The sequence below is a fragment of the Zingiber officinale genome, chromosome 5B (genome assembly GCF_018446385.1).
Source record: "Zingiber officinale cultivar Zhangliang chromosome 5B, Zo_v1.1, whole genome shotgun sequence".
Classification (NCBI taxonomy): domain Eukaryota; kingdom Viridiplantae; phylum Streptophyta; class Magnoliopsida; order Zingiberales; family Zingiberaceae; genus Zingiber; species Zingiber officinale.
In genome coordinates, this window is record NC_055995.1 from 102,283,234 (window position 1) to 102,296,633 (window position 13,400).

A 13,400-nucleotide genomic window follows, 5' to 3' on the forward strand; every position below is an offset into this window, starting at 1 on the left:
ATATGGTTAGTTAATTTATCGATGCACCAACTATAGTTCATTGAGTTACTGTTCTTGGTATTCTCAGGTATTTTCGGAGCACTCAATTTCAATCTTTTTATTTCCTTCTATTTCATCCCTAGAGCTACATGTACATGTATACTCTGATACTGTTGGGCTAGTGATCCTACGGATCGCAAATATATCGCTAGCTTCTACATTTTTCTTGGTAATTCCCTCTTTTTTTATAAGAGTAAAAAATAATATATTATTTCTAGATCTTCCATAGAAGCTGAGTTCCATGCCGTGACCTCAATTACTTGTGAGATAGTTTGATTGTGTTGATTGCTTACGGATATAGGTATCTCTCTTCATCAACCTATTATGTTATATTGTAATAATTAAAGTGCTATTCAAATTGTGCGTAATTTAGTTTTTCATGAGCGGACGAAATATATTGAAATTGATTGTCACATTACTAGTCATCATCTTTAGATTGACATCATCACATTGCCTTTCATTCTTTCAAATCTATATATTGTTGATATGTTTACTAATACACATTTCGATTTACGCTTTCATTTCTTGTCTGACAAACTCTCAATGCTTCTAGTTGTAGCATCGTGAGTTTGAAGGGGTGTTAGATTATATATATTTATTTATTTATAGTTTTTAGAACAGTTTAGTCTTTTTTCCTTTTCTATTTATAGTTTCTTAGCTTAGTTATATAAGGCTTTATACTCTATATTTATAATATTCCTTTTGGATTTAAAAAAATGGCTAACTTTTTCCTCTTCTTAATTTCTACAAACCACACGTTAGAGATCATCTCTACTCTTCCTTTAAGCTCTCTCATCGAGTATTGACACAATCTCTTACTCTTCGCCTAACTCACACTTCCTCAGAGCTAGAAGATATAGAAATATAGGTAGACAACAAACTCGATTGAAATTCAAGAATATAAAAGATAAAAGACACTTAGGAGAAAATCATCTACTTCTAGAATTAATCGAACATCTAAATTGTTAAAAAAAATAGAGAGAGAATGAAAGTAGAGTGTCCTTTACTCTTTAGTAAAGTTCATTAGAGCATCCACAATACATCATCGTTATAACACCCACCATCTCATCAAAAAGCATGAGATCCACTGTCACATTACCGTTATAATAACATATCTCTTTCACCCATATTCCTTTTAACATTAACACTCATTATTTATGAGTTCCACATTCCACTCAATTATCTTAAAATTATATCATATTAAATAAATATATTTTAAATATGTTTAAAATTTTTAAATTATTATTATTATTTTTAATAATAATCTTACTTTTTTTAAAAAATTTTTTTTACCATTTTTCAAAAAAATATTACATTTTTTAATATATTTATTAAATAAAATAGATGTTTGTGAGAAATGAAATTACAAAGTTGAAAAAAATGAAATTAAGCAGTTAAAATTACAAAGTTGAAAAAAATAAAATTTATTTAAAATTACCATATAATTTTAATATGGGTATTAATAATTTGGTAGAATTTGTGAATTTTGGGAAGATGAATATTTTTGCGGATGGTTTGTAGAATTTAAGAAATTTGTAAAAAATACCCTATTATTTTCATCCATTTCGGATAGAAAATAAGATTGTAGGAACTTAAAAAAAATAGATGGAAAGAATATTAGAGAGTAAAATTGAAAAGTCTAGTGACTTGGAATGAAAATATATGTACACATTGGTAAATATTTATAGATGAAATTTTAAACTAGCCATTAAAAAATGACCGTTAAAAAACTAACTGTTTTATTCAATTTTAAATTTTAAAATTTATAATTTTTTAATAAATAAAATTAAAAGAAATTAAACATGGGGTGGGCCAGCATTGACCCACACCACCTTTGCTTGAACGCGTTCAAGCCTTTGAACGTGTTCATATAACACCCCTTTGCAATGCTTTGAATAGCAAAGGGGTGTTATAACACCTGTATTACAGGTGCTTTTGCTTGAACGCGTTCAAGCCTTTGAACGTGTTCATATAACACCCTTTTGCAATGCTTTGAATAGCAAAAGGGTGTTATAACACCTGTATTACAGGTGCTCTTACTATAGTGACCTTGATAGGATGTCCAGAGGACATGAGAGAGAAGAAAAAGGATGTATTACTAGAGATGTGTTTATAGGTCTCTAAGTCTTGGATTTTGAAGGTGGATAGCATTTGACATAGATGGGAGGTCATTCAACATTAGCAATATGAAAATCAATTGATAAAATGTATGAAATTTGTCACAAAAAAAAAAGACAAAGTAATCACTTGGATCATATTGATTCTATTATACACAATTTTATCCCGCGACAAAACTTTAGATAATATATAAGCATATAATTCAAATTACCTTATTAGTATTGTAGATAATTTTTTGCTGCCTATAGTTGCTCCTTTTAGTTTATTGTAAAAAAACTAAAAGTTTTCAGTGTTAAATTTTTTTTATATAATTTTTTTTTTACTTAGCCCACCCAGTCCAACTCCTTCTCCAGAATTGGTCGAATCTAAAGATCACTCACTAGCTACGAGATAAAGATAAACTCTAATAAGGAATTGAATAGAGCATCAATAAACAGGTAATTAAACACAATTAAGATGTTTAATTAATGTGATTATGTGCCAAATTAACGACAGATCAATATACTGTATCTTTTGCACAACTGAGACCAAATTTGCCTTATCAAAATTCTTCATGCATATGCTCATTGATAAAAATAATAATGATGAAAAAAATGAGGAACAAAAAGTTACAGCAACGACCGCAGCATCTTGTAAAGAAGTAAATTACGAACCCACGAGACAGAAATTAAGAGACAATGAATGATCAATGAATTACGAAGGCATGCATGCTTGCTTCTTCTTTCTAGCTTCGTTTAATTTGTTCGCCATGCATTAACAGGGGACATTGGCCCTGCACTTGAGGGATCCGGAGAAGCGAGTCAGCCGCCCTGCCCAGCTCCCTGGCCTCGCCTTGATGTAGTCGATCTTGGAGTACATGGTTGCGACTTGATGCCCTGTCTGCCGGAAGGTTGCTCCGTTCATGAACAGGTCTCTGTCCGATCGCCAGTTCCACCCGTTGTACTCTGCTTCCGTTCCGTAATCCCTGTGTGTCACCTGCAATCGATATATATATATATATATCAGAGGTTTTTGCATATGATCGATCGCAGTTTATCAGCTTAATTAATTGATTTGTCACCTCCTTGGCGGCTTGATTTGGTGGGCCGATAAATCTGTTGCCTTGGCTGATGATGGTCGGGTGCTGGCTGCCGCCGATGGCGTACATGAGCCAGTGGGTGTAGTCGTTGTTCACGACGTGGAAGAAGCCGAACCTGCACCTGGGCATCCTCTGCACCAGCCCTCTGCCGAAGTGGTTGTAGGCGACGGTGACCTGCATTTTGGCGTCCTCGGTATAGGCGTCGTTGGCGCCCAATAGGATCACCTGATCGACATGAACCATGCACACAGGGAAATTAGTGACGACGGCGATCGATGCACGCAGGGATTAACTGGGTTATATAAATATATACGTCGTTGTGGCGGGTGAGGTGGCAGTTGGAGATGGTGATGGCGGTGGAGCCTTGGATGGCGTCGATGAGGCCGTCGGCGCAGTTGGACAGGGAGAGGTGGTCGACCCAGACGTGGGATGAGCCGAAGATGCTGACGCCGTCGCCGTCGCTGCGGGTGCGGATGCCCCAGTGCGTCTCGGAGTCGCGGATGTTGCCGCCGGCACCGGGCTGGATGTCGTGGATGTGGAGGTTGTGGATGATGACGTGTTGGACGAACTGGACGGTGAGGGAGGCGCCGTAGGCGATGTGCACGTTGACGCCGCGGCCGTCAATGGTCTTGTAGCTGTTGATCATCAGCTCCTGCTGGAGGCGGATGACCATGTCACGGGCGAAGACGATCCAGAGCGGGGCGTCGCGGGTGGCCCCGTAGCGGAGGGTGCCGGGACGAGGCTCCATCAGGTCGTCGTCGGAGGGGTCGGTGACCACGTAGAAATTGCCGTGCAGCCCGCCGATGGCGCTGTGCCCGAACCCCTTGGCGCAGGTCGCCAGCCTCTTGCGGTGGTTCATCCAGTCCTTCTGGCACCTCCAGCACCGATCGATCGGGTTGGTGGCGAAGCAGCCCTTCGTCTCCGAGCGATGCGCCAGCCCTCTCCTCGTGCCATTGTCGCTGCAAATCACAATTTTTTCCCAAATTAAATTAACAAGAAAGATCAATCAATCAATCAATTAATTAATTAAAGAGTTAATTATTATACAAAAGGGGGGCGGAGTTGAAGTGATTGACGACGGTGCTGGGGTCGGGAACGTAGGCGTTGAGCGTGTTATTGCGAGCCTCCGCCGCCTTCTTCTGCCAGTAATCGTCGTAGACGGCGATGTGGGCAGCCGACAAGGCGGCGTTAGCTAGGAAGAGGAGGCAGAAGAAGGAGTATTTGATACCCAACTCCATTTTTATTTAGATACGGAGAGAATTGCAATCCTTGCCTCCTCGTTCCGTAGCTAAGGTACTTGGTGTACCGAGGGTATCAACTCCTGTTCGCTAACATTAACGCCTGCCTGGATGTGGAGGGGAGGGACTCCTTTTAAAGGTACGTCGCGGCCAGGTTGAGCCAAACAAGAGAGGCCGACCGTCGAAAATCCTGGGAAATCCTGACGATGAGAGGAGGAGAAAAAGTCAACTCTCTGTTAATAAGGAAGACTCCGTCGAAATCGCAGGAAGAAATGGATCGTTTTAAAGGTTTTGTTTATTTTAGAAACTTTTTTTTTAATTTTTTTTAAATATATTAACAAATATAAAACTTGGAAAATGTTCAAATAAATAATTATTATTCATTTGAATTTAGAAGTTTATCTTAAAAGTAATTTTTTTTGAAAAAAAATAATTGGAATTGATTTTTAATGTGTTTAAATTTACTAAGGGTGAATAATATGATAAATATTTTTCTAAAATTAAATATTTTATTTTATTTTATTTTATTTTTAAAAATTAAAATAACAATTTTTTAGTTTCTGTCCCAAAATATTTATAAAATAAAAGTAATATATCAATGAACAAATGCGTTATGACAATAAAAAAAATTAACATTATCATAAATCTCTAATTTTTGAAAAAAAAAATAAATCGCAAACTTTAAACAAGTGTGTGTGAGTTTTTAAAAAGAAAATTATAAGTGTGAAAGGCCTAAAATGTGAATTTTAGGCGGATGTGAGAGTTGTAGAGCAATGAACTCTAGATAAGTGTGACTTTTAAGCAAATGTGTGAGTTTTAATAACGAAGAAGCTTGATACGTGGAAGTCTCAGTAGTGAGGCTGGACAAGTAAAAGTCCTAACGATAAGATTGAGTAATAGATGAAATCTTAGAAATGAGGAATCTTTTATATGAGAATCCTAGTTTGTTGAGATACTAAACAAGGTTAAAATCTAAATGATACGTTTAAAATCTTAATTATTCTATATATATTAATAAATATATATTCAAGATGGATGTTTGCTTAGACTTAGACGTCCGAATAGAGTCGTTGAAGTTTAGTTTAAATGCTTACTTGGTGGACCTTTCGATATACTAATAATGCTTGAGAGAAAACATCTTCATCATGTATTAAGTGTCAGGATTCACCATTGGATTTGAAACTAGCTTAAATAACATTCTCATCATCAAAGGTGTTAAAAATTTTGTGCGTTTAGGTGGATAGATGAAGATCTCTAAGTAGAATAATTAGAGATGAATAATTGTTCTTACCAACAGTCATCGCAATCATATATCTTGTCTATAAAACAGTCACTAAAAAACTAAAATGGAAACAAAATTTGATGTAAACAGCTCTAAAAGACTAAAACATAATAGGGCTAATCTAACCTTGTTATTTGAGCTTTTATTTGAGAATTATCTTGAAACTATTGGCTCAAGAGGTCTATTACCAGAGCAAGGCTATCCAACTACATTTACAGCTACAAATTTGGTACAACATGATCCTTTAGTTAAGTCACTCGTTTTTGAAGTGTCAGGTATATGTTAGCTACAAACTCCATAAAAGCACGATAACCACCGCCTCTTCCTTACCTCCTCTCTTACCCAAACACCGTCAGGCATGCTCCGTCACCTGGTCATATACTAACGCCTGTGAATGGCACAGAGAGAAAATGCATTGAAATAGAAAAACCCCAAGCTACATACAGCTCATTTTCTTCAAATTGGTTGAGTGGCAATCCAGATATGGTGAAGTAAGAGGTTAGATCCACATTCAAGTCGTCGTACATGCTCAAGAAGGGATGTTTCTGGCACCACAATAGCACAGGATCAGGAGGAAAGGTATAATTTAAGTCCTCTACAATTTCTAAGAAAACCTATGCACCAGCATGTCACTTACCAAAAGAGCCTTTCCAGATTTTCTATCTTTTGGATTTTTCTGTAAACTGAAAAGAAACATTCATCAATTGTGGCAAAAGGCGAACATTCATCAAGATGCCACATATACTTGATTCAGATAATCAGTTTGCAGTGATATACATTGGCTTCGAAGAGCCATGCTAACTAGAAGTTTATCATAATTTAGCTAAATGAACTTTATGGTTAACGCACAGGAACTGGCAGAATTGCTTTACCACTAAATAATGGTGTTACATGGTTCATTCTAGTTTTGATGCAGTAGTTTTCTTTCTGTTCCATCTTCTACCTTCTCTTTTATCTATATTTTTTTCCTTCTTACTATTCCCAGAAACACAAATTAAACTACAGGTACAATTTTTTTTTTGTTGTTAGAAACCATATTATGAAAAGAATAGGAGTTTATATTTCCATTAAACATAATTCTATTCGCATTTCTTGAATACAAAAAGACTGAGAATTAATGTCCTAATAATAACTGCATTCATATTTCCTTTTTTTCCGTTGTTGTTGTCGTCGTCGTCTTCTCTTTCCCAAACTCTTCGTTCCGCATTGTCTTCTTTTCTCCTTAAATGTTGCGTACCATATTCCAGTGGTTCACTGGTTGCTACACATGTTATACGAAGTTTTTATGTATTCATTCAGCATATATGCATTTGACAATCAACATGTTATTAAGTTGTGACTCTTGAAGAAATATAAAACCAAATAATGTTTGTCCTCTTCATTTTTTGAATTACAGATGCCCGGTACTAATTTATTTAGAAATTTAGAGCACATTTTTAGGATAAATGCGAAGCATACTTACCATTCACTTATGAATGAGCAGAACTCCTCTGAGAATTGGTCTGGAGATGCACATGGTGGTGGCTGTTCAACTATTTTATCCAAAAGGTCATAGAAACTATCACAACGTGGATATGGAAACCAGCCTGTGGCGCATTCCAACATTACCAATCCAAAGCTCCAAATGTCACTCAAGTACCCATGTCTTTCTGAAGCTATTCGTTCTGGCTAACACCAATAAATAGCATGCAAAAGAAGAAAATGAGTGTGTTAGAAAATTGTAACACCATATTGGGAAGAATTATGCAGAAAGAACATAAAGAGAAACATAAACAGAAGTTCTAAGGGTGAATACTCACAGACATGTAGTTGTAGGTGCCAATTAATGTATCTTTCTGTCCAGAAGAGCTAGCTATTATAGCACTAACCCCAAAATCAGATATCTTAACCTCCCCTCTGTGATTAATTAGAATGTTTGATGGCTTTAAATCTCGATGAATAATGTGCTTTTCATGGTGCAAATAAATCAATCCACGAAGAACCTAGAAGAATACAGGAGAACTTTTAATCAACGAAAAGAGATTAGAGTATTCTATGTACTAATACCAAAACCATGACTCATGAACTGATCCTGCATGATTGTTGAGCCTACTAAACACTGGCCTGCTTACAGATAGCAGCAAGGTATGGTTCTGGAATAGTTTTCACAAGCTTCAAGAAATCACCAAGTGAGCCTCCATCCATGTACTCCAAGACAATGGAGATGGCACCATTGTAATAAAAGCACTGGTAGAATACAACTACATAATTGCATTGAGTTGACAGGTTTATCCTGAGTTCCTGAGCAATCAGTCTGCGTACATTGTCTTGAATGTTCAATTCGATAACCTGAATTTTGACATCTAGCAATCACCAAGAAAGAATAAAACGGAACAAAAATATTTCCAGTAGCAACAGGAATATTAAGGTTTTCAGTATGTTTAATTCTGATACAAGTGCCCGAAAGCAAGGGACTGTGCAAATAAGAGAAATGAAGAGTATCAAGCAATGTATCTTTGTTGTATGAAACGGTAGTTTCATGTCACAGAAGAATTTTGGTAGACATCATCTTGAAACCAACTCAGATAATAAGTAAAAGGTCAAGATAGGAATTTGATTCTCCAGATCTTACATGATCAGTGATTTAGACTAGGCTCATTGATTAATTTTCTTCCATTTGTGCAACAACTTTAGAACTTCTACCGCATACTTTTTTGATAGACAATAGCAAAGACTATAGATAAAAAGTAGAAGGCTTATTGTACTTGGTGACACACTTTAGTAAGACATACACTGGTTTATAGTATTCATTTTTATGTTCTATGTTATCATTGAAAGAAAATACATATAGCTTATGGCCCAAAAAAATGAAATTGCAGAAACTGAACAGAATATAAATTCCCATGTACTTTACCTTGAGAGCAAAAAATTGGCCGGACCATTTATGACGAACTAGTTGAACAATTCCACCATTACCTTTCCCGATCACTTTAATTACATCTATGTCATCTAAACTCAGACTGCCTGCAGGCTTTATAAGAGGTTGCTGTTGACGAATGACAAATGACAATGCAGTAAGAACTCAATGATATTAGTAGAACAAGTCTGGTAAGCCTGCCAATGACAAGAACTGAGAGAGAGCAACTACAACTAAAGGTACCAATACCAATGTCATTAGCAGAAAATGACATCTGGAGATGAACCACTCTAGCGTGCATTTTATAATTATTTTCTAATAACAATACTGAGTTAATAAAAAAAACTGAATGTGTAAATAATTATTTGAATGAGTTTAAGAAGAATAACACAAAGGGAGCATATATATATATATATATAAATACACATAACATAAAGGGAAGGAGCAGGTAAGATTAATTGAAAATGGTAGAATCAACCACATCATGATCCAAGGGATGCCTGCAAACAAATAAACCCCTTTGCATGGGATGCTCAAACAGGTAAAACCCTTCCATGCAGATGCGGAACAATCTATAAAAAGAATGTAAGAACCACAACCCAAGCATAACTAAAATAATACAAATCTTCTCCACTTTGTTGCACCTTGACTTTCTGGTTCCAAGAGTTCTAGGAATTGTCAAGTAGTTCAGATTTGCTGATTCCGAGATATGGATTATTGCTGGAGTAAAATTTCGAGTATTAGAAAGAATAGGCTTTTTTCCATGTTTCTATTCTTAATATATTTAATTGTATATTTACCTACTATTAAGTTATTTGGTTATTTTGGTGTCTATAAACACAAAAGTTGATTCTCTTTAAATATACAATAAAAATATTTTTCACTTAACTTGATGTCAGAGAGCCTATTTGGCTCTATCAACCCAACCTTCCACAACCACCCTACCCTTTGTTCCCCTTCCCTATTCATCAAAGAAATGAGATACTCATATCCCTATGCAGAGAATCCAATCTGTTGATCATGTCCACTAACAATGAATTCTTTTTCAAGCGGCCACACCCACCTTGGGCACGCCGCCCCCACCTTCACTGAAGAAGATGACACTACTTAAGGTCCATTCCCCCATTCACCCTCTCTCGCTGTTATCACATTGCTTTCGTTGTTAGATCCTCTTAATTGGCGACACCACCACCTTCATGTGCTAAGGTATCATGAACCATTGGTTCATATGGCCCACTACACAAGCTATCACAGTTGGCAAACCCATTGCTACAACTATGCATGAATCCATAGCACAAGAGCAACCACCTTCCACCACGAAAGATGACTCTATCTTCATGAGACTTAACCGACGTAGAGTAATTCTGTGACCAAATCTACTTCGTAAACAAAGTCAAAACAAAGAGAAAAAATGAGGAAAGTAAAAAAAAAAGTGTTCTAAAGTTATAATTTATCTCTAGTTATTTTCTGATCCATGATGGTATCCTCCCCTACCAACGATCCTAAGAGTACTATTGGAACAAACATTAGACTCAGACTCGAATTATCTCCTATGAGCTTGAGCATTTAAAGTTTTTATTGGATCTCATAAGAAGGACGTGCAGCTAACTTTGCCACCTCTAGATGAAAAAGAATGACACTTTTCAACATGGAAAAGTACAATCTTATTGATCTTACATAGCTTCTCAATAATAGGATAATAGCCTCATCCACAATATTTCTCATTGCTTCTAAATAAATATTCGATTTTCTTCGAAATATGTTCTCTCATGAGCAAAATGTTGTCAAAATATTTTTAATTTAAAACAAGATGATAGTTCAATTTAGGAGTATTTTGCAACACTATGGAAAATGGGATGAATTAGCTATGTATTCAAAATTTTGAAGCACCAACATGAAGAATTTTCAAGTAGCAAGATTATTGTCTAGACTAGATGATTCTTATAGTATAGTTCGTTTGCAATGACTTCTTGATGTGTGTATACCATCATTATCAAACACTTTGGCAAACAAGTCCTTCTTACAACATTAGAATGCATAAGAATATCTTCAATACCCAAAAACTACAGTTCCTGCTGTGGGACAAGGATGTAGTGGAGGACAAGGATGTGGACACAACGATCTACATAGCCTCCTTGTGTTCATTGTGGTTGCATCAACCCTCTATTAGACCGTTGATAGGATAAGTTTGGACGGCCACTCATTGTAAAGGCAGCTACAGAAGTCATAATAGTACCATCAGTTTTGTTGAATATAAACGATTCTAAGATTTACTCCAGAACTTCTATCTATCAAATTTTATTGTAACTACCTCTGGCTTTATAGTAAAATTTGAGACTCCGTGGTTATTAGATTTTGGTGCATTTTCGTATATGCAAGTAATCACAAATTATTCCTACTCTTTAATCTTTCTAATTTACCACCCATTTCTATTACAAATGGTTCTCACATACGTGTCAAAGGATAAGGGTTCATACATACCTCCTTATTAGTATTAGACAAAGTCCTTTATGTTCTAAAGTTTCTCCTAAATTTATCATTGATTGAATAGATATTTAACATTCAAACACTTTTCAATCAGCCCCATCCAGTGAATACTAGCATGTTGCACATATTTATGTGCATAAATGGGTGGGAAAAGCCTTACAACTAAAAAAAAGTGTATCTTACTTTTCAACTTTGAATCATGTCTAATTATAGAGGCAAAGTATCAAAGGCATGAAAACATTCAAATTTTGAAAAATAAAATAATATAAAAAGATCAACAACCTGACCACAGAATGAGAATTTGATTGCTATACCATGTATTCTTAGTTCCCTTGCCGATATATGCATTACCAAAGGATAATTTCTTCTTTATAGCGACCAAATAAAAAAATTTGACAAAGTCAAAATTGCAGGCGTTAATACGTCACACAAATAAGACAAGATAGACAGGCAACCTATTGACCAAGCATTTTGACTTAACAAAGGACCATCGTTTAGTCGAAATCTAACAATTGCCTAGTCGAATTCATTAGCGCAATGGTCTCTGCGAGTTTATACATAATTAGGCAAGAAAAAGAATATTAATTTATTTTTGCTCAAAGAATTGTCCATTAGGATGTAAATCAATTATATGCGAGCGTGAAGGAGGACCAACCACAAGCAATTGGAAATGATCGTGATACGTGTTTTCAGTTGAAAGTAGGGCATCGGATCCTAGCTTAGTAACTCACTCAATCTTCACCACTAAGTGAAAAAAATGACGTTTTTTGAGGTAAAAAAAAAAAAATTCAAAAGTACCAAACACCAAAAAAAAAAAAAAAAGTTGTTCTAAGTAAGCTCCATGCATACCCCCTCTTCTTTGCCGTCGGGGACGATCCGAAGCCCATCCTTGTTCACGAGAAGATCGCCATCCTTAAAAGTCCCGCTCTGCGTCCTGCAATCGCAGGACAGAAAGCTTTCGAAACAGTCGAACGAAAGGAAATGGGAGGAGGTGAAGAGGAAACGGCAAGAGATGGATACAAGAACTGGCTGATGGAGGCCTCGTGGCTGGGCAAGGCAAGCGTGAGGTTGGGTTTGAAGCCTCCTCTCCTCATCCGTAAGCACTTGCCGCGGCGCTGCTTCGCTTTCCCCCTCCGCTCTCGGTCGCGCGCTGATCTATCTTCGCCTTCCTTCTCGATCTAAAACGTCGTTGGGAAAGAAGTGGAGCAGACGCGGAGAGGAAACAGGGCGGGCAACTCCACTCCGGCGAGTGCATCGCACGGTCCATTTGTAAGTCGACGGGGGTTACCGCAGTAACGTGCTTTGATTCGGTGACTTGACCTCGTGGGAAGACTTAGGAATTGGACCGTTTAATTAGAATTTAGGGTAATATTAAAATTGAACTAATTAATAGCTTTTTTAGAAAGAAAAAAAAAATCTCCCTCCACAAAATATTATTAAATAATTTATCTTTCTTTCTTTTTTTTGTTTTTTTTTTTGAAGTATGTGAACTTAGGAAATGGGATGAATCGCACGAATCAACTGGTTGAAATTGCAGCGTTGATTTGCATCACGTGTTGCTTAGATATGATTAGGATTTGATCGGATTTCTTGATATGCATCACCATTTATTAAATTAATCCTCCTATCTAACTTTATATGCATCGCTTATGTCCTAGGATTATGATATCATGATAAAATACTTAGATTATCATTTAAATATTTACAATTTAATTCTTAATTATGATATATTTATAGAAATTTTTCCTCCAAATAAACGGTACAATCAAAGAATACTGGACTTCTGGACTAATCGTCACGTACACTTTTCGATTTATCCTGATGACCAATAGAAAATTTTTATGAAGTCAGACCAATTACCCCAAAAATAATTAATAAGGGTAACTGAAATTATTTTTTTTATATGGATCACGTATTTAATTTTTCTCCATATTTTTATACCCATAGGAGAATCCATTATTTATATTATATCCATCATTCTATTACTATTAATATTTTTTAAAAAAAATAAATTATTTCAATAAAATTACTCATATTTATTAAATTATGATAATCCTATTGCTTCTTCTATAGGGTAAGTATTTCTCATAGAAAAAAACAGAGTTACATAGAAAAAATGAGTTACGTATTATTATATCAGGATGTAGAGATAAACTTTTTATAGAATTTTTACCATATCTTTCTTAACCTAAAAATATTTATAGTCGAATATCTGATTATTTAATTAAGTTTAAAAATTTCCTTGACATCATTCTTCATTCG

General features: G+C 35.8%; 2 protein-coding genes across 3 annotated transcripts; both read right to left on the reverse strand.

Annotated features, from left to right (window-relative positions):
• Nucleotides 1-2,727: 2,727 nt before the first annotated feature.
• Nucleotides 2,728-4,719, reverse strand: LOC121985218 (pectate lyase-like). The gene is made up of 4 exons (XM_042538528.1): nucleotides 4,283-4,719; nucleotides 3,549-4,194; nucleotides 3,218-3,460; nucleotides 2,728-3,132 (listed from the first exon to the last, which is right to left on the reverse strand). The coding sequence occupies exons 1-4, from the start codon at nucleotides 4,471-4,473 to the stop codon at nucleotides 2,911-2,913; spliced, it is 1,302 nt and encodes a 433-aa protein (XP_042394462.1). The 5' UTR covers nucleotides 4,474-4,719; the 3' UTR covers nucleotides 2,728-2,910.
• A 1,144-nt stretch (nucleotides 4,720-5,863) lies between these two features.
• On the reverse strand, nucleotides 5,864-12,451 carry LOC121985219 (mitogen-activated protein kinase kinase 2-like). 2 transcript variants are annotated; one of them, XM_042538529.1, is made up of 9 exons: nucleotides 12,159-12,450; nucleotides 11,988-12,072; nucleotides 8,649-8,780; nucleotides 7,859-8,083; nucleotides 7,555-7,737; nucleotides 7,218-7,423; nucleotides 6,393-6,438; nucleotides 6,200-6,300; nucleotides 5,864-6,125 (listed from the first exon to the last, which is right to left on the reverse strand). In XM_042538529.1, the coding sequence occupies exons 1-9, from the start codon at nucleotides 12,230-12,232 to the stop codon at nucleotides 6,122-6,124; spliced, it is 1,056 nt and encodes a 351-aa protein (XP_042394463.1). In that variant the 5' UTR covers nucleotides 12,233-12,450; the 3' UTR covers nucleotides 5,864-6,121. The 2 variants fall into 2 exon arrangements, with proteins under 2 accessions (XP_042394463.1, XP_042394464.1); XM_042538530.1 differs by lacking the exons at nucleotides 5,864-6,125; nucleotides 6,200-6,300 and having other exon boundaries at nucleotides 6,420-7,016; nucleotides 12,159-12,451.
• Between the last annotated feature and the right edge of the window lie 949 nt (nucleotides 12,452-13,400).

Excerpts from the sequence above, each read along its gene's own strand:
- LOC121985219 (XM_042538529.1), bottom strand. The coding sequence starts at position 12,232 with ATGAGGAGAGGAGGCTTCAAACCCAACCTCACGCTTGCCTTGCCCAGC. Across the intron at positions 7,424-7,554 it reads GCACCTACAACTACATGTCT|CCAGAACGAATAGCTTCAGA; the intron begins GTGAGTATTCAC and ends TATTGGTGTTAG. Across the intron at positions 6,439-7,217 it reads TGCTCATTCATAAGTGAATG|TTTACAGAAAAATCCAAAAG; the intron begins GTAAGTATGCTT and ends GTTTCTTTTCAG.
- LOC121985218 (XM_042538528.1), bottom strand. The coding sequence starts at position 4,473 with ATGGAGTTGGGTATCAAATACTCCTTCTTCTGCCTCCTCTTCCTAGCT. Across the intron at positions 4,195-4,282 it reads TTCAACTCCGCCCCCCTTTT|CGACAATGGCACGAGGAGAG; the intron begins GTATAATAATTA and ends TGTGATTTGCAG. Across the intron at positions 3,461-3,548 it reads ACCTCACCCGCCACAACGAC|GTGATCCTATTGGGCGCCAA; the intron begins GTATATATTTAT and ends CATGTCGATCAG.